The sequence below is a fragment of the Triticum urartu genome, chromosome 2A (genome assembly GCF_056163025.1).
Source record: "Triticum urartu cultivar PI428250 chromosome 2A, HENAU_Tu73, whole genome shotgun sequence".
In the NCBI taxonomy this organism is placed as follows: domain Eukaryota; kingdom Viridiplantae; phylum Streptophyta; class Magnoliopsida; order Poales; family Poaceae; genus Triticum; species Triticum urartu.
Window position 1 is genome coordinate 562,488,691 of NC_141874.1, and position 19,714 is coordinate 562,508,404.

At 45.2% G+C, this 19,714-nt stretch overlaps 3 protein-coding genes across 3 annotated transcripts; 1 reads left to right on the forward strand and 2 right to left on the reverse strand.

The window, feature by feature from the left end:
- Positions 1–8,148: 8,148 nt before the first annotated feature.
- Positions 8,149–15,451, forward strand: LOC125538741 (cyclin-T1-3). Its single transcript, XM_048702017.2, has 7 exons — positions 8,149–8,487; positions 10,045–10,314; positions 11,858–11,939; positions 12,602–12,736; positions 12,890–13,065; positions 13,148–13,299; positions 14,424–15,451. Exons 2-7 carry the CDS (start codon positions 10,076–10,078, stop codon positions 15,101–15,103), a joined length of 1,464 nt encoding a protein of 487 aa, XP_048557974.2. The 5' UTR covers positions 8,149–8,487; positions 10,045–10,075; the 3' UTR covers positions 15,104–15,451.
- Positions 15,452–15,695: 244 nt separating this feature from the next.
- On the reverse strand, positions 15,696–17,447 carry LOC125538742 (putative long-chain-alcohol O-fatty-acyltransferase 5). The gene has a single exon (XM_048702018.2). It carries the CDS (start codon positions 16,882–16,884, stop codon positions 15,850–15,852), a length of 1,035 nt encoding a protein of 344 aa, XP_048557975.1. The 5' UTR covers positions 16,885–17,447; the 3' UTR covers positions 15,696–15,849.
- A 150-nt stretch (positions 17,448–17,597) lies between these two features.
- LOC125528473 (peptide methionine sulfoxide reductase A2-1) lies at positions 17,598–19,177 on the reverse strand. The gene is made up of 2 exons (XM_048692941.2): positions 18,694–19,177; positions 17,598–18,022 (listed from the first exon to the last, which is right to left on the reverse strand). The coding sequence occupies exons 1-2, from the start codon at positions 19,000–19,002 to the stop codon at positions 17,786–17,788; spliced, it is 546 nt and encodes a 181-aa protein (XP_048548898.1). The 5' UTR covers positions 19,003–19,177; the 3' UTR covers positions 17,598–17,785.
- Positions 19,178–19,714: the final 537 nt, after the last annotated feature.

Genomic DNA, 19,714 nt, shown 5'->3' on the forward strand with positions numbered 1-19,714 from the left:
GCAACATGATATATATTTTTTATGTGCACTCAGGAAACATGTTGTTGCAAAAATGCACACCAAAACCATCATGTATCTACATAACCATCATTCATCTATACAATAACTTTTTAGAGCATTGGAAACATGATGTCGCAACAAGAAACACACGGTACATTGATCATACTGTTGGGGAACGTAGCATGCAATTTAAAAAAATTCCTACGCTCACGCAATATCTATCTAGGAGATACATAGCAACGAGAGGGGGAGAGCATCTTCATACCCTTGAAGATCGCAAAGCGGAAGCATTTATCAACGCGGTTGATGTAGTCGTACACCTTCACGATCCGTCCCGATCAAGTACCGAATGTGCGGCACCTCCGCATTCAGCACACATTCAGCTCGATGACGTCCTCGCCTTGTTGATCCAGCAAGACGAGCAAAGTAGTAGATGAGTTCCGGCAGCACGTCCGCGTGGTGACGGTGTTGGTGAAGAACAATCTCCGCAGGGCTTCGCCAAGCACAACGGAAACTATGACGGAGGATAAACTAGAGGGGACGGGGTTGCCGGCACACGGCTTGGTGATTCTTGATGTGTCTTTGGTGCTAGCCCTGCCCCTCTATTTATATGTTGAGCCTAGGGGTCGAAACTTGGAGTAAAAGCCTCCACAAAGTCGGTTTCACCCGAAAGGCAAGAGTCCTTCTCGGACTCCAGGGCCAGACGCCAGGGACCTTGGTGTCTGGCCCCTAGACTCCGCAAAACTTCCTTTTGCACTTTCCAAAAACCTTGTGGGCTTTCCCCTTTGGCCCAAATAAAGTGTTCTTGTACCCAACCATTTCGGGAAACATCCGGAACCCCTTCCGATGAACTCTGAAACCCTTCCAGAGACCAAACACTATTATCCTATATATCAATATTTACCTCCGGACCATTCCAGAGCTCCTCGTCATGTCCATGATCACATCCGAGATTCCGAACAACATTCGGTTACCAACATACATAACTCATATAGTACTATATCGTCAGCGAACGTTTAAGCGTGCGGACCCTACGGGTTCGAGAACTATGTAGACATGGTCGAGACACTTCTCCGGTCAATAACCAATAGCAGAACCTAGATGCCCATATTGGATCCTACATATTCTACGAAGATCTTTATCGGTCGAACCTTTATGACAACATACGTAATTCCCTTTGTCCATCGGTATGTTACTTGCCCGAGATTCGATCGTCGGCATCTTCATACCTAGTCCAATCTCGTTATTGGCAAGTATCTTTACTCGTTCCGTAATACATCATCTCGCAACTAACTCATTAGTCACTTTGCTTGCAAGGCTTATAGTGATGTGCATTACCGAGAGGGCCTAGAGATACCTCTCCGATACTCGGAGTGACAAATCCTAATCTTGATCTATGCCAACCCAACAAACACCTTCGAAGACACCTGTGGAGCATCTTTATAATCACCCAGTTATGTTGTGACGTTTGATAGCACACAAGGTGTTCCTCCGGTATTCAGGAGTTGCATAATCTCATAGTAAGAGGAATATGTATAAGTCATGAAGAAAGCAATAGCAATAAAACTTAACGATCATTATGCTAAGCTAACGGATGGGTCTTTTCCATCACATCATTCTCCTAATGATGTGATCCCGTTCATCAAATGACAACACATGTCTATGGTTAGGAAACTTAACCATCTTTGATTAACGAGCTAGTCTAGTGGAGGCTTACTAGGGACACCGTGTTTTTCTATGTATCCACACATGTATCAAGTTTCCGGTTAATACAATTCTAGCATGAATAATAAACATTTATCATGATATAAGTAAATATAAAATAATAAATTTATTATTGCCTCTAGGACATATTTCCTCCACATACATGCCACTGGAGGAATCTCACAATACAAACCTTCTTTTTCTTTCCCATATGTTCGGAAAATATGACAGATAAGAAATATTTGTGTTCCCAAGCAACACAAAATCGGAGCTCCCTTGTATGTCTCAAATCTAGGCACACATAACAATATGATCACTATTACTCCCTCTGTCCCAAAATAAGTGACTCAACTTTGTACTAAAGCTAGTACAAAGTCGAGTCACTTATTTTGGGACGGAGGGAGTATTTTTCTTTTTTTTGTATGACACAGGTTTCAAATTGAATAGAACCTAAATACATCATCAAATTTGCAAAAAATAAGTTATGGATGTTTTTGCTCAAGCACATCAAGGGAGGCTGAAAAGAAAATGCAAAACATCTTGATTAGGAGCAAGAACTTTTCCCTCTATTCTCTCGTTTTTTTCTCCCTAGAGTTTGAGTTGCGATGCTTGGGAATTTTTTGGATCATTTGTCATCACGGCTCTCAAGTACACACAAGATGGTACAACATGTCCCACCTCAAAGCAGAACTGACAATTAGGTGGTGGTGCCACCGCCTCTGTCACAACTTCGAGGGGTCCACATGTCTGCACATTGTGCCCTTCTTCGTTGCAGTACTTGCAGCGAATAGTTCTTTTTCTAGCTCTTTGCTTCCCTTCTGCCACCGCATTCTTCTCTTCTTGTTTCACCTTCTTCTTTTGCTCATCCTCACACTGTTCTACTAGTGTCTTCTTTCTCTTCTCTCTTTCAGTTGGCTGCCCTTTCTTAGGCACATAACCCGGGTTTTGCAGCACCTCCGAGCTATGAGTTTGTGCCAGGTCATCATGCAATGTCCCTGTTGCGGCAGCGGGTGGTGTTGGGTGTTCACTCTGCTGCGCCGCTTGCTGTTCTGGCAGCACTCCTCTCCTTGCCGCAGTTATGGCAGGCTCAAGAACCTTTATCGGTTCATCCAATATTTTCTAGGCATCACCATTGCAACATGCATTGGAGGCGAGCCATGTTATCCTTCGGCACAAGGAGTTGTATTTTAGCATGTTTGTTGAGGGGTTCCCGAAATCCAGCAATCGCCCAGTTCTACCCATGTTTGTTGTTGCTGCTTCAGACCACCTCTCCAACAAGTATCGTTGTGGAATAACTTGCACATTGAGGTTCACCATGACCCTTATTATGTGAGCATAGATCAGGCCATTCATTTCAAAGCAGTGGCCACTACATTGAAACACCCCTTCATCCATCTCCACTTGCATAGAATAGAGCATTAGGTTCTCATAGAAGCTTGATGTAGCTTGAATAGGAGGCCTTGCCCTTGGTACTCAGTGTCCTGGTTGATAATGAAGCCGGTATATGCAATCACCTGTTTTTGAAACTTGCTAAAGATGCTACGTGTGTAGTAACCAGCAGCTTGGTGCTCAATATCGTACCTGCAACATCACAAAAAAAAAACAAAGGTCACAAATCAGATCACACGGATACTCAACCCATGATAGAGTTTTTTGTGTTTCTTGCTTTGGTATACCGAAAGTCGGCATACCAAGAGTATAGTGGGGGAGCGGTCATTTCACCAATGAAGCCGACATTCTCCTCGCGATCAAGCACCATTTCTTGGCATATTTCATATTTCTGCACAAACCTCCAAACGAAATCAGCCGGACGAACCAATGTCTTGAAATATGAGTTGAGCCCCTTGGACCTGCGTGTCGTGCTCGTGAACGGGAAGAAATTGTTTTTGAAGTACACTAGAGCCCACATGTGCCTTGTACGCCACATGTTCTTCAAGTTTTTGTTTTCAGCCACTTCAAAATAATGCAACATGTGCTGCCATGTTTCCTCAAATTCCTCGTCGGTTTCCGGTTGATTGTCACAAGTGTAAAACACATCTGCAAATGCCTCATCGCTGCTCGACAGCCTCCCCAACTTAGAACACGCGTTGCTAAACACATGGAACTTGCAACACCTATGACAGATGTTTGGGAACACCTGCTCAATAGTTGTTGCCATTGCTCGGTCCTGATCGGTCATTATGTTGGTTGGATGCTCGTTATCCATTGCAACCATTCACTGCTCAAACACGCACTTAAATGTTTCAATAGTCTCACCAGGCAACAAAGGCACATCCGAGAGCAATGGTTTGAAGGTGGTTGTTGACCCCGACTATAGGAGCAAAAGGCATGTTGTATCTATTGGTGTAGAAGGTTGTATCAAAGAATACATATTCTTTATATTTTGGGTACAATGCCCTTATTCTCACATCAACCCAAATAATGCAGCCACGGAGTTTGTGGCAAGATCTTTTTGCTTCGCAAAAGGAACTATGGATTCTCGGCCTTCCTCCTCTCAAAGTAATGGACTGTCATATCCATGTCTCGGAATGTTATCGCTTGCCGGAGCTTTACATGTTCATTCGAAACATCTCTCCACATACGGGAGTATCTTGGTGTCATGTTCATGGACCCTACCAAGCACACCCATGCAATCTGAAGTTGATAGGTTGACATCATGCAACATCAGTAAGGGTTGGTAATCCTCAACGGGTATCTTGCCGTGCGAGCGGTAGTACCTAACATGCTCCGGTTGTTTCATCAGTGGATGTGTATGCTCCGCAACAAAGCAAGTCACTGTCCATCTCTTCTGCCTAAGCCCAACAATCATATGCACCGCGTCACATCTTGTTCTTATGACATGTTCTTGTTACATCCATTCCAGTGCTAGGCTTCCTGTTGGAGTTGTTTTTTTCCATCGCAATGCTCTATGAGGTGGTACTCATTTTCGCTTTATCGGGCTTTTTAGCATACATACACCTAAAGACCCTTCTTGATCAGTATTGCATCCTCTTTCTCCTAGCCCCTCTTCTGGTTGTACTTTGTAGAAAATATATGTGTCCCGAACCCCAACTTGAAGGCATAGTCACTATAGAATTTCCGGGCATCCTCAATTGTGTCAAACACCATGCCAACATAGGGCAGCAGCGACTGTGATGAAACATCTTCATCAGCCGAATCATCTTGCATCACATCATCAACATGCAACAAACCATCTGAATCTTCACCACCATCAACAAAAATGTTCCCTTGGACACAACTCTCTTCCCCTTCAATCCCAGCTTCATGCAAATGATGCACATGATTTTTGTAAATAGAGTGTGTAAATAGAGTGTTGTGAAACGGTCATTTTTCATCTACATGGAATCAACAATTCTTATGTTGTTTAAAAAATACAGGTGCACAGCTTCTGTCATGTTTCAGGGACAATCAAAATATTTTTCTGGTGCACAGATATATTAGACACATATTTTTCACTCACTGTGGCATACACAATCAAAATGGTATCAGAGGCATTTGTCACATGAGTGATTTATTTTGCTTTTTTATCAAATAGGTTGACAAACAACAAGTAGCAATCATCTCATAATGCAACTAAAAAATAGAGGGGATCATGTTTCAGAGACACATGAAACAGATAGGGGGGAGGGGCACATGAAAACAAAATGAATTCTAGCTCCTTGTTTGCACAACACACATAGGGCTTCATGTGTTTTAGAGACACACATGTGTGCATGTTCTAGAGTCGGAAACTCACCCAGCTCCCCTGATGCGATCTGGTCGAAGGAGTTTTAGGAAACACAACCGTGGAAGCGGGGAGGGGGGGAGGGGGTGAACCAGGATGAGACTCCAGCTCGCGGCGGAAGCCCCCCATCGGCGGTCGGAGTTGAGAAGGATTGCCGTGATTATTCTCGAAGCAAGGCCCCTATGTGAGGTCGATCTACGCCGGGCCCAATCATCTGTCCGCGATATGGTGCGCCATGACGTTGCAGAGAGGCGCCTGGAAGAACTACTTGTTCCCGCGCGCCGGCGCAACTGGTTTTGCGGAGGTTGGGGGCGGCGCCGCGCTGGGCGCAGCTCGGTTGGGACGGTCGGCAGGGGCTCTGTTTTTAAAACAGAGCTGTTGTTGCGGGAAGTAAAGAGGGGTCAGTTGGGATGCGATTGTTACATCCGACGACTGTTAGCACGCTGATCCAACGAAGGTCCATGCGGCGGATGGTTCTAACATATCTGCCAGCCGACCGCGTAGCGCCGCCCATATCTTTACCTGATAACCATCAGGATAACCTGATTACTGTGTCACAAGCTTGGTATTTCTATTTGTGCAAATTTTGTAGTTATTTCAGTGTTTTGCATGATGCATAAGTTTTTTCACAACAGAAAGAAGTGGATGTACAACTTGATTCTGCTTCATTATTTAGTACCAGTTGACTTTGTAAATCCCAGTTTCTTCAGTATTGTAACTGTCAAATCGTCAAGTTAACCTGATTTTTCTCTTTGGACAGCTTGCAATTTGTAATATTATGATTTTCCTTTTGCAGAAACCACTTCAACTAGCCCAGGATTGTGTCTATTAGTCCTCCAGTATTTGTTGAGATGAGATAACACATTGTATGACAGGTAACAAGCAAGTGAAGCAAGAAGATTTTTTAAATTCCTTGGAAAGTATAACCACCTTAACCCAGGATGCATGATGAAGGATTCAATATGTCAGGACCAACGAGGGAATTGCAGTATGTCAGAACCAATGAGAGAATTGTAGAGCTTCATATTAAGTTTATTTTAGCTGCTTGCCCGCTTCAAGTGTCTAGATTACAGGAAACATGTTTCTTTAAGTGACAAACTTGGATACCAATTTATTCAAACTATTATATTTCTTATAGAAGCAATGCAATATATTCTTTCTCTTGTGCCTATTTGAAATACCGTTGTGGGTCTGTGCTTTGCATCTCATATTGCAAGGATAACACATTGTATGCATACTCTCTCTCTTAACTGTAGCAAGGATGGAGAAGGAAAGAGTGACGAACCTTCTAACATGGATATTGTACATGTATGAGCTACGGGTCACTATTGTTTATCATATGGATTGTAGATGTAGCAACACTGAAATTTATAACATATCCTCAAATCTCTTCATTTTAGCATTTATGATATACTAGAGCCAGCAAAAAATAGAATAAAAAGGTTCATTAGAGAAATATTATAATTGATGACTGAATGTCAAATGGCCGTGATTTTATATCTATGTGTGGGAGCTTGATGAAAGATTACATGCAGAGTATAGAAGTGAAAACCATCATTTTTCTATATGAGCTATTACTAGAGGAGATATATATTTCTAGCTAAAGTTAACATTGCTAAAATATTCCACGGGGTGGCAACTCTGGGGCAAGAAGCATACATGTAAGCCTATTCGGAAATGTTTAGAAATGTTGAAGCTTCAGCACCGCGCTCTAGCTTTCGTGGAACTTTCACACCGTTTGGGTTGTGATGGTTAGCTTCTGTTAGTTGAGGGGTTCGTCATGAACATAGCATAGGCCGACGATGGGGAGGTAGTCTATACCAGGGAAGATGGCGGTGTCGGGGTTTCGGAAATGTCTAGAAATGTTGACGCTTCAGTGCCACGCTCCAGCTTCTGGGGAAGGGCCATACCGTTTGGGACGTGATAGTCAGCTTCTGTTGGTTGAGGGGTTCGTCATGAACATAGCATAGGCCGACGATGGGGATGTTGAGGAGGTTATCTATACCGGGGAAGATGGCGATGTTGGGGAGGAGGCCAATGGTGTGGAAGATTGAGACGGGATGGAGGAAGTCGACGGCAGGCAATGGCGGGGCAGCAGATGAATAGAATGAGCTGGAGGGATGGCGGTCGGCCCTGGCGGGCTCGTGAGAAGGGAACAATGGTGATGTCATGGCTAGCGCTTTGACCAGGTTCGTTTCACAACTAAGTGTTACACAACTTGGTGATGGCATTGTCATCGAAAATATATTAAGCTCTGTGATTTTGACTTCCTACGATCCGCGTAGTTGGCGAAGCATGGAGTTGAAGGACATCCGAACAATACCTAAACTAAAAATCTGCTCCATACTAAATTGAAACAAGACTGATTGATGCGCCTACCCTATCAATGATTGAATAATTTTTGTGTCACCTCATGATACTATCCATGCATTATAATGGTTGAATAATATTTTGTTGGTTTTAGTGTCATCTCATGATACTATCCATGCATTCCATCCTCAAGAAGTTATCCATGTAACTTAATCATTGTTTGATTCGTTCAACTGCATTGTCACCCGTGGCAACGCACGGACACGTTTACTAGTAATTTGTAAAAAGAATTTTAAAAGTTGACCCTTCAATGTACAGAAGTATAGATTGGAATGAAAAAACCAGCTGATTTTTTCCGGCTTATTTGCCAGCACCGTCGCTTATCGTTCTTAACTACCACCCGTCCCGTCAAAGAAAAGAAAAAAACACCTCCCGTAATCCCATCTCTCCCCTCGTTTCCCCGTCGCACGCGACCTCAGAGGCGATGCGGCGGTGTTAGGGTTTGTGCCGCCGCCCCGTCCGCTCCCCCTCCGTTGCCGGCCACAGGCAATATCACGCCGCCGCCTGATTTCTTATCTCCCTCGCCCCCCAGCCCCCCACGCACACACCCTCCACGCCTCGTCCGCGACCCCTCGGCGACGGCGGCAGGAGGTCACCTCTGCTTCTTCACGACGACCTCCGGAAGCTGCCCGCCAGCCGGCCCCTCCAGCAACCTCCCATCCGCGCCGGTTCCACCTCTCCCGAGCAAGGTATGGACCCATTACTTCTGATAAATGCCTGAAATCTGCCGAGTCTGTATCAATTTGGTGGCAGATTCGGTTTTCTTTATAGTGTGTAATGATTAATTTGGAATGCAATAGATGGACAAGGCAAATTGGATGTCCTACTAATAAGGTTTTTATATTAGATATACTGTAAAAACAGAGTTTTTTCCTGAGGCATGCAAAAGAAGAGTCAGGGAATAAGATTAGGCCATTAGGATTGTCGGATCAGATCGAAACCAGACATACTGTAAAAAAAGGTTTGTAAGTATAAAATTGAGAGTTTTGCAGGTTCCCACAGTTGCATAAAAAATGTGCAGCTTTGCGTTGCGTTGCTTTAGATAATTGTGTTACTTTTGTGTTGGGGTGGAGTCTGGAGTGGGATAGTTCATGTTTGAACTTATTAGCTTTATAATCTAGTTTAATCCCTTCTGCACAATGTCAGTTAGGTGGTCAAATTTTGCTCTTGTATTGAGTTCTAACATTCAGTAAAGCTACTAACTACTTGTGCTTTGATCGGTAGCTGGGAAAACACCTTGAGAACACAACACACTTGTAAACTGAACTCTCCAGTAGGTTTCACGTTGGGTTACCTACTCAATAACTATGAAGATACCTTTCCTCTACCATTGTCTGCTTGTAACAAGTTTGTCAAAGGATTTGATATTTGGCTTTCATGATCATCAGAAAAATCTGAACCGTGATTATTGCCTTTTGTTACGTCTCGTATTTGGCAGGAGCACACTTTGTGTTGCAGTATTTATTGCTTTTTAAGTTGATTTTACCGATCATGAATTGTAATGAACTTAATATTGGAAATATGGGTTATTTTATTGTACAAAAAATTGATTTATGGGGTGATTAAGGCCCCACTCCATAGCCCTCCAGCTCCCAACTCTGCGGACGGAGCACATGGACTGCCCCGAACGATATAACTCTGTGAGCTGAATTGGTATATCTGGGCTAGGCGTATGCAAATTTCTGGAGCGAGGGATTCCAGGATTCCAGATCTAGCCAAACGATGAGTTGCTCAGAATTACCCGCAAATACCACTGGACTCAGCTGACCCGGATGGAAAAAATCGCCTCGACCCATCTCCTCTTGCACATAGCGACCTAAGCCTAGCGCTGACACACCGCCATCGCCGCCAGCATCTCCTGCCAATGCCCTGAGCCCCTGACGCAAGCCAAGTTTTGGTGCCTTCACGTGGTCCTCCTGGCCCTGACTCATCGCTGTAATTAAGAAACCCCTTCCGTTCGTTATATTCCACATGTCACAAATTTGTTTGAATTACTGGGCTTCCATGAAGGACAGGACAAGCAGTTAATCAAAGCTGTATGGATTCATTGTTATTATATAGCACCCATCCTTTGCACGTATTGGGAATATAGTTTGATGCCTTTAGCTCCTCGCAACTTACTGTATGTTAAATTTCAAAATATGTATGCAGTTTGCTACGTGCATAGCTGCACCTTCCATCCCGTTTATGTATGCTTATATGGTACTAAGTTTGCAATGGTGACATTATATCTCTCTCTTTGCCAGGTTTTTTTGTAAGAAAAGAAGAAAATCATAGATGGATATCATGCAGACTAGTGATTCTTCACATCATGGAATTGTAGAGAACAGCCCTTATACAACTCCCTATGATAGACGTGTGGAAGGTGATCAACTTGGTGCTTCGTGGTATTTTAGTAGAAAAGAAATAGAAGAGAATTCCCTTTCAAGGAGAGATGGTATTGATTTAAAGAAGGAGTCTTACCTTCGCAAGTCATACTGCACTTTCCTTCAGGATTTCGGGATGAGGCTTAAAGTGTAAGAATATATTGTACCATGGGTATTTTATTGTTACATCTTTTACTGAGTAATATACCTGATGTTTTAGCAGTATTATTTGAATCTTGAAAGTTCTTTTCAAGTTTCTGCAGATAACTGGATGTTTTCCTATAGCTTAATTTCATTCAAGCAGTTTTTGTTTCTTTCTCATTTCCCGTTAAGAATATCTGAGATACTTTATGATTGGTGTTACCCTCATTTTATTTTCAAAACCTGAGGAAAGTACACTGCGCACTTAAAGCATAAATGATTGCATTTTTTATGACAGTTCTTGTATGTACTGTGCATGACTATGTTCTATAACCTTTATGGACAGATTGTCAGGGCCTGTTTAGTTGGAAGCCAAACCCTGACACACTTTGCCTGTTTGACCTAGTTAGGCAAGTGTCTGACATGCTCAGACACTCTTAGGCTGCGAATCAACATACATTTAATGATAATATTTGATGGGAGGAATAGCTAAAGCATACACTGTGAGGTATGTTTGTTAAAAACATAAGATGTTAGGGATGCAGATGTTATTCAGAAGATCACACAAGCATCACCTCTGGTGATCGAGGGAACATGACGCATAGGTTTAAAATAAACATAGTGTCCTTACATGATAGGTTGCCAAGCATGCTGAGTGCTCAAGTGCTAGTTTAATCATTTCCCCATCCAGAAAAACTTGTCTGCTTTTTCCTGGCATTTTACTTGACTATATGGACTAAATGTTTTTATTTAATCATGCGATATATGTACTATGTTAGATATTTGATAATTATCTGATCGTTGACCTGTCCAGTTTTTCTTCTGCCTAAGCATTTTTGAGCATTTATGTGCACTCCATGCTTGTTAGCTTTGTATCTTAACTTTATTTCTGTGACAACATTCAGAGATAATTTAGCACTATTTGATGTGAATAATTTGATGGTAAAGCTCTCAATTATCAAGCCATGTTTAATTTGTTCAGCTGAGATATTTGCTAGCACATGCTTGTTAATATGATATTTATGTTTGAAAGTTGCTAGATATGCCTGTGATGACACTACTATTCAGGTTTTACCTTTAAAAATGTCTTCTTCATCAGCACATGGCATTTTAGGAATAAGTTATTAACATATTGTTACTCAGTTTTTCCCTTAAAAAAGGGTTGATGTTTTCTTCATCAGCACACGGCATTTTAAGGAATAAGTTCTTAACATATAGTCCCTTTATATTCTTTGATTTTTTTACTAGAGAATTCGTAACATATTGGCCCTTACCCCAGTGTTATGTTCATTGATTTGTTACATTTAGCCCACTTGTTTTTATCGGGCATGGAACAATGGCTGATGACATCCTTGTCTAGGTAGAACAGTAAATATTCAACCGTATTTAGTGTTTTATAGCCCTTTATGTGCCCTTAGAACATTTGCTCCATGAATGTTTATGAAGCAGTAAAGACCCCGTTGTATTACTGCATGAATTGTGCTCTCTTGGGTTGGTTGATAGTTGTTTATGGTATTTTCTTTCCTTATTGATGAATTACTTCATTATGTAGGCCCCAAGTAACAATTGCTACAGCTATAGTATTTTGTCATCGTTTTTTCCTTCGTCAATCTCATGCCAAAAATGACAGACAGGTAAGCCTTGCTGAAATTTTTATGAGCTTATATGTCTGTTATCAAACAAAATATTTTCTACTTTATCTGTAAATCGTTTTCTATGCATGGTAGGCAGTATACTAACATGTATTCAAACATTGATGCTCGCCACCCATATTGTGAAAGAGAAGAATAAATGATTTGTTGTCGCCTTAGAACATGTATCTTATTGGATTCCATGATATGGTAAATTTTGTTTGGCTCTGTAGGAAAGACATGCAGGCTAACACTATAGTGCATCTTTGATTCAAATGATTTCTTAATGAATTTTAGACGATTCTAATCCTTAGGATTGTGTCTACATGGGTCGTTTGATTTGTAGGATTGCAATCTACATAAATTCTCCCTTGATCCATTTGCATTAGATTTCGAAGGAAAATTTACATCTACTCCAACCTCTTGTTAAGAATCCTACGCTTTTGGGGTATTGAAGAAGACATGACACTCTATTGCTGTGTTTTTCTTATTCCTTTGCTTTAGAAATCCTGTGAATCAAAGCGGCCCTAAGTATTTTTTTTCTTGGATAGCGTACAATATAGAGCATGCTGCTTGCAATATGTTATTTTTTAGGGGTGGTACTTTTCTTATACTCAACTTCATGTTGCAAATTGTCGTCAATGTAAGTTCATTATAATCTGCAGACAATAGCCACAGTTTGCATGTTCTTGGCGGGTAAAGTTGAAGAAACACCTAGACCCCTGAAGGATGTCGTACTCATCTCTTATGAGATCATCCACAAAAAGGATCCTGCTGCAGTCGCCCGAATTAAGCAGAAGGTGAGATTATTTTTGTGAGCATTTTCTTGATAGCACACATGATCTTTTTTATACTTGTTTTCCCTCACAACATAAAGCTGCAACTCTTCTATAGCTGGTGCATTTTTATTTCCTGAGTACTGTGACAAGAACGGTTTGTGTTGTTGTGTGTAGGAAGTGTATGAACAACAGAAGGAACTTCTTTTGATCGGGGAGCGCCTTGTGCTTGTAACACTTGGTTTTGACATGAATGTGCACCACCCTTACAAGCCTTTGGTTGAAGCAATAAAAAAATTCAAGGTTGCTCAAAATGCACTTGCTCAAGTTGCCTGGAATTTTGTCAATGATGGGTATGCTGAAATTACCCTTATCCTTACAAAAATAGTAATCCCCCATTATGCCTATTTACTATACCTTAAAAGGGGTGTACAGGCTACGCACTTCGCTTTGCCTGCAATTTAAGCCCCATCATATTGCTGCCGGCGCAATCTTCCTTGCTGCAAAGTTCCTCAAAGTCAAGCTTCCAGCAGACGGGGAAAAGGTCTGGTGGCAAGAGTTTGATGTAACTCCACGTCAGTTGGAAGGTTGGTCCCTAGATACATAGTCAGTATTGCATATTTGCACAATTTTACTATGCATTATTGTAAGGATAGTAGTTTAAATGCCTTTGAAAGCAAGCAGCAATTGTTCCCATGCTTTAGGCGCTTATGAGATTGGATGGCCAAAATTTCATCACCATCTTAATCTTAGTTCAGCAATGATACTGGAACTAGGTTGGTTAGGTCAGAGACACAAGGTGTTTCGTGAGGTGCACAGAGTACTCCCTCCTTTTCATAATTCGAGCAAGCTTGTCTTAGTTTTTTTTACTTCCTTTTCACATTACAGCGCGTATTAGGAAATCGAGGCGCAGCAAGCCAATGCACGCAAGATTATATTGTGCCCTAGTTATTGAACATCTAAGTAACTCAATCAAACATAAAAAGAAAACAACAGCAACAACAACAACAAAGCCTTAGATGTGCAATACTTACACGTATCACACGAATCTCCACGTAAGATCAACGGGATAGGACTTAGATGTGCAATACTTATGGTACATCTAGATGTGCTTTGGCAAAACTGATATACATATCACAAGAGGTTCCATGAGCAAATACATTAAGCCTAATAAACAACCCCCCTTAACTCCTTGGTATGCGAGTTGTTGACTTGTTGTTAAGATGTGCTCCTTTTCTAAACGGAGTATTATTGTTCTGGGATACGAATGCACAAGGGAATGCCATGACACGAACACATTGTTATGAACTTGTATTTGGTAGCCTTATTTATGGGACTTGAGGTATTTTTGTTGGTGTTGAGTGTTGACTTGGAGGACAACTTTTCTGGTAGCCCTTGCCTGTTGTCATTTCTGTTATACAGAAAATTTGCTTAGTAGCATCACAATGAGGTATAGTTTGGAAATTATCATCTAACATGTGGATGGCATGTGGGACCTGGGACCACACTAAGCAGCAGACTGTATTTTTCAGCTTGGTGATTTTGCAACGGTACTGAGCAGTATTGCCCGTTATTATATATATCTATTTTTATAGAGCTGATGCTCCTTTTACTCCATTTCTGTCATGGTGATGGTTTTTATGCTCTTTGTTGTGAAGTAAGATGCATACCAAAGAACCATTCTTATATTTTTTGTGACATTTGTTTTCAGAGGTTAGCAACCAAATGTTGGAGCTCTACGAGCAGAACCGTGTTGGACCACCACCTTCACAAGGGAATGACACCGAAGGCAGCTCTGCAAGTGTGGTTAATCAGCGTGCTCCTGTGAAATCTGAGGAGCCTCCTGCCCATGAAACTCATCAAGCACCTAGACAGTCGAGCGTACCAGGCCGTCATGGGCATGACCACCCTCAGCCTGAAAAGCAGAACTCAAACCAGAGGATACCCAAGAGTGAAGCAAGGGATGGCACTACCAACAGCAATGAAGGCACAAATATGTCCTCATCAATGATGGATGCGATGAAAAAGATAGATAAGGATAAGGTGAAAGCTGCGCTGGAGAAACGGAGGAAGTCGAAAGGCGATGCTGGTAGGAAAGTGGACGTCATGGATGATGATGACCTGATTGAGAGGGAGCTGGAACATGGCGTGGAGTTGGCTGCCGAGGACGAGAAAAAACACGACAGAAGGCAGAGCTGGCCCCACCCCGCGCACCGGGAGGATCACCAGAACACGGCTCGCAAGGCGGAGAACACCGAAGAGGGCAAGCTGTCCCTGGATGGCCAGGAATACCGCTCTCCTGGCCCCGACAACCGGAAGAGGAAGGACGCGCACGAGCACAGGAGCAATGACCGCAGCGCCGAGAGAGACATCAAGAGGCCGAGGCCATGAGATGAAGTATTCATTGTGGGGGGTGATCAGCGGTGACGGACTGAGAACTGGTGTTTTGAGCGCCAGTGCGTGATACCTAGTTTTTGCATCGCGGGAACATACAGGTGCTTGTTTGCCTATGTTGGGAGATTTGAAATGTACTGTACTGTAACTTGAAAAGATGAGGAGTATGTACATGTTCAGGTTATGGAACATTCGGCAGCAGTTTGGTGTTGAGGAACGATAGGAAAGAGGCTGCATGGCCTGCACCCGAAGGCTATATAAATAACTTTTTAAATACATGGATTCGAAGCAAATTTGGATTGGGACATTTATATGGATTTGAAACAAATTTGATTGGCACATTTCTATGCTGGTGCTGTGATCTGATGCTCCGTATTTTGGGTGTGCCATTGGTACTGTCAACCATCGTCAGTTCATTGGTGTGAGAAGCAAGTAATAAACGAGTAACCATTCCGCAAAAATATACTCCTTCTGTTTCAAAATAGATGACCCAACTTTGTACTAAAGTTAGTACAAAATTGAGTCATCTATTTCAACTTTGTACTAAAGTTAGTACAAAATTGAGTCATCTATTTTAGAACGGAGGGAGTAAAAATTAAACGAGTAACCAAGCTATCGATTTGTTTCGGTACATTTTCATAACAACTCGACAGCCATAGGCGCAATACACACAAAAATTGCCGCCTGAGCAACGAGCCATTCTTCGCGGGCGCATCAGGCGTGACGCACCCGCCGTCTCCGTACTACGAGCGCTCAGTCCAGACCGACTGGACGGAGCCAGCCGCCCAGGCCCCGGCGCCCCGCACGAACGCGACGGCCGCCTCGCACTCGGCGATCACCAGCTTGTCGGCCCCGGGCCTCGTGATCGGCGGGAAGAAGAGCCAGAAGGCCGTCACGAGCACGAACGCCAGCGTCAGCGGGGTGGCCACCAGCCGCGGCGGGCGCCACCACGCGTCGTGCCTCGCCCACCACGCCTCCGCCACCGCGCACGCGCCGTGCAGCGTGAAGAAGGCCGTCGCCTCCCCGGTGGGCGGCCGCAGCGTGATGTAGTAGAACATGAGCTCGTGCGCCAGCCCGGACACCAGGAACGTCGCCAGCACCCCCGCGGCGGTGCCCAGGCGCGCGCGCACGGGGCGGTGCACGCACGGCCGGAGCACGGCGGGGACAGAGAGGTTCCAGCGCCGGCCCCAGAAGTCCCGCAGCGACGCCGACAGGTACGGCCGGTCGAACTGCGGCTCCAGATCCATGCCCAGCAGCGCGCGCGCCGCCGCGGCCGCCGACGCCAGGACCAGCTCCAGGGCCAGGTACACGTGGAACGCGTAGAGGGTGAGCAGGACGTACTGGTTCATCGCCTCCTGGTACCGGTACAGCGACACGATGACGGCGAGCAGCGCGGCCATGACGGCGGAGGAGGCGAGGTCCAGGCCCGACGACGTGCCTTGAGCCTTGTCGGGCCCGTCGCCGTGGAGCCTGACCGGGCCGGAGGCGACGGCGACGAATGCGGGGAACGGGAGGGACGGGTGGAGGGGCCCCTTGCCGGCGGCGAGGCGGAGGAGCTTGAACTCGGCGAGCCAGGCGAGGAAGAACCCAGAGATGGCGCGCGGGTGGATGGCGCTGAAGGCGAAGGGGAGGAACGGGAGGACGGCGAGCACCGGGAGGAACGCGGCGAGGCGGGGCAGGCCCGGGCGGAGGCGCCCGGCCGCGAAACGGACGTAGCACATGGCCGCGGTCACCGTGGCCGAGACCGCCGCCAGGCTGCGCAGGTCGCCGCCGGACATTCTTGATCGTCGTCGGCCCAGATGCGACGGCCACCGGAGGTTACCCGCGCTGCCTTCTGGTAGAGGTTTACAAGATCCAGGAGCGCGCGAGAGATCGGGAATTTCGTGGTGGTCTTCTTCGAGTCAACGGTGTAAGCTCAGTTGGGAGATGGAAGCACGATAATTGGCTCATTTTTATTTTCTTCTTTTGGCTGCCCCGCCGCTGTCATCATTTTTTTTTGAGGTGACGCTGTCATCATTTTATAATGTTGCGGTGTCGCCAGAACCAAACGTCCAAAGGGAAACATGCTAGTGGTAATATGCTAGCCCACCCAACAGCCCAAGTGGATTGAAACAAGAATGGGGCATGGCCAACGTCGTGATTGAAGCAGATGGTTGAGGCGATCAACAACTCCTCCTGGAGCCATTATCCCTCAATGGAGTTTTCTTGAGAGAGAGAGAGATTAAAGCTTTGTTTTGAATAGTTTGGATTGCTCACCACATGTGTCATGTGGTGAGAGATCAAAGCTTTAGCCCTTTTGAATGAATGGAATGAGGATTTCTAGTTAAGGTAAAAACACAGCGCAAGTGCATCTCATTGCCAGGGCCCCACGGGTTGTACGGTGAATTGCTGATTCGCCCCCAAATTCAAACGCCCATACAGAGGAGTGAAGCCTGAACGCTAGCTAGTGATTATGTCCGCTTGCAGAACTTGTACACGGCAAACACCAAAATAAACATAGATCATCGAGCAAACAAAGCGCCAAGTTCACCTTTACACGCTGCACGCATGGGTTTATTTATTACTACAACACCAAACAGTCAGTCAGGCAGATGGTGTGTCCTTTATGATGCTAATGGCGATGCTTAGCTAGCTGCAATGGCGGGCGGAGACTGGGGCAGTGCTCCTTGACCTTGAGGCTCAGCCGTAGCAGCGGATGGGATCGGAGCAGCGCTTCTTGGCGGACTGGCCGCCCTTCTCCAGGTACTGCTGGTGGTAGTCCTCGGCGGGGTAGAACCTCCTCGCCGGGAGGACCTCCGTCACGATCTTCTCCTTCCACTCCCGCTGCTTCTCCGCCAGCGACTCCCTGGCCTGCCGCTCCTGCTCCGCCGTGTAGTAGTAGATGCCCGACCGGTACTGCGTCCCGACGTCGTTGCCCTGGCGTGCAACGAGAGAAATTAGCTTGTAAACGAGGCCAAATGCTGCCAATATGTACTAAAACCATAGCAAACGGGGAGGACGCCGCGGTGTGAGTCTAGTTATAAGTGACAACACCTTACTTACAGTATGTCATGATCGCGGTACCTGCATACATTTTGAAGATGGACTCGACTTTCAGATACTGAAGAATTCTGTAGCTACTATCTCAGATCAACAACTTGAGGGAGCTCTCAGAAATTGCCCATAGCGTGCGTACAGTTTATGAAAGGAGACAGTAATGTGGACAGTGCACCGGAAATCTCGGCGAGGGCTACGGATCGATCACATTAGAAAGTGTATAATGAAGTGCGTAGCGAATTTTCCTATCGCAGAGGCAATACAATGATCCACAAGAATCCCCCTTTTGATATTGAAATCGTCTACTTTATCTTAAATGGGGAGGAGAGAGAATATTCGCACCCCCGTATTAACAAGCCAGATAACTACAGGTACCAAACCAATCACTGAGACTAAGTCAGCCCCCCAAACCCGTGCCAGGTTCATCGAACCTTGCAACGCCGGCGACGAGATCGGCTCGGAAAGCCCCCATCGGCCGCCGCCGGCCTGGCCGGCATGCTACGCACTCCAACTTACGGCGAGAGCAGCGGCAGAGGCATCGCATCACGTACCTGTTTGTTGAGCGTGGTGGGGTTGTGCTTGGCCCAGAAGACGTCGAGGAGCACGGCGTAGGGGCACTCCTTGGGGTCGTAGTGCACGCGCACCACCTCGGAGTGGCCGGTGCCGCCGCCGCAGACGTCGCGGTAGGTCGGCCCGTCCAAGTGCCCCTGCGAGTAGCCCACCTCCGTGCGCGCCACGCCGGGGAGCCGCTGGTACGCCAGCTCCACGCTCCAGAAGCAGCCCGCCCCGAACTGCGCCAGCTCCAGCCCCTCGCCGGCCGCCGCGTCGGCGTCCGGGCCCGCCGCGCCGGTGCTCGACATCCTGTTGCCCGTGGTGGAGGGTGGACTTTTCAAGGATCGGCTGATCTGTTGTTAGAGGAGACGGGCGCGCGGTGATCGATCGGGTCTGGAACTCTGGATGTCCAGGTTTTGTAATAAGGCCTGTCGAATTGAATTTTGTTTTCAGGAGAGGGATTATCAGGGGGCGGTGAGACGTGGGCGTGTGGCCACTTGCGCCGTGCGAAATGAACGGTGCGAATCCGTGGTTCAATGCAGTCCACGATTCCCACCGCATTGTTCACACATTTAAATGGCTTGGCTTCGTAATTTCAGGTCAATTCAGTACTCCCTCCGTTTTTTAGTCTATATATAAGGTTTGGTCAAGCTTTGTAGAGTTTGACTAATTTTATATTAAAAAATAGAGAAAAGTATGTTTTTTGTCCCTCAATTTCCCACAAAATATAGACTTGGTCTTTCAAGATTTTTTGGTATACATTTGGTCACTCAAGTCTCAAAACCGGATAAGTTTGGTCCTAAACCAGATTTTGAGCACGTTGACCGGTTTTGACCGCCACAAAACCGCATGGTGAACAGTAAATTAAAAAAAAACATTCAAAAAAATCTGAAATTTTTTGGGGTCGAATATGCTTACATGCGCAAGATGCGAACAAAATTTTGTGCTCTTTTGGCTCTCGAGGAGCTCGTGGGAAAAACAAAAAATATATACCTGATGAATAGTAATTCAAAAAAATCA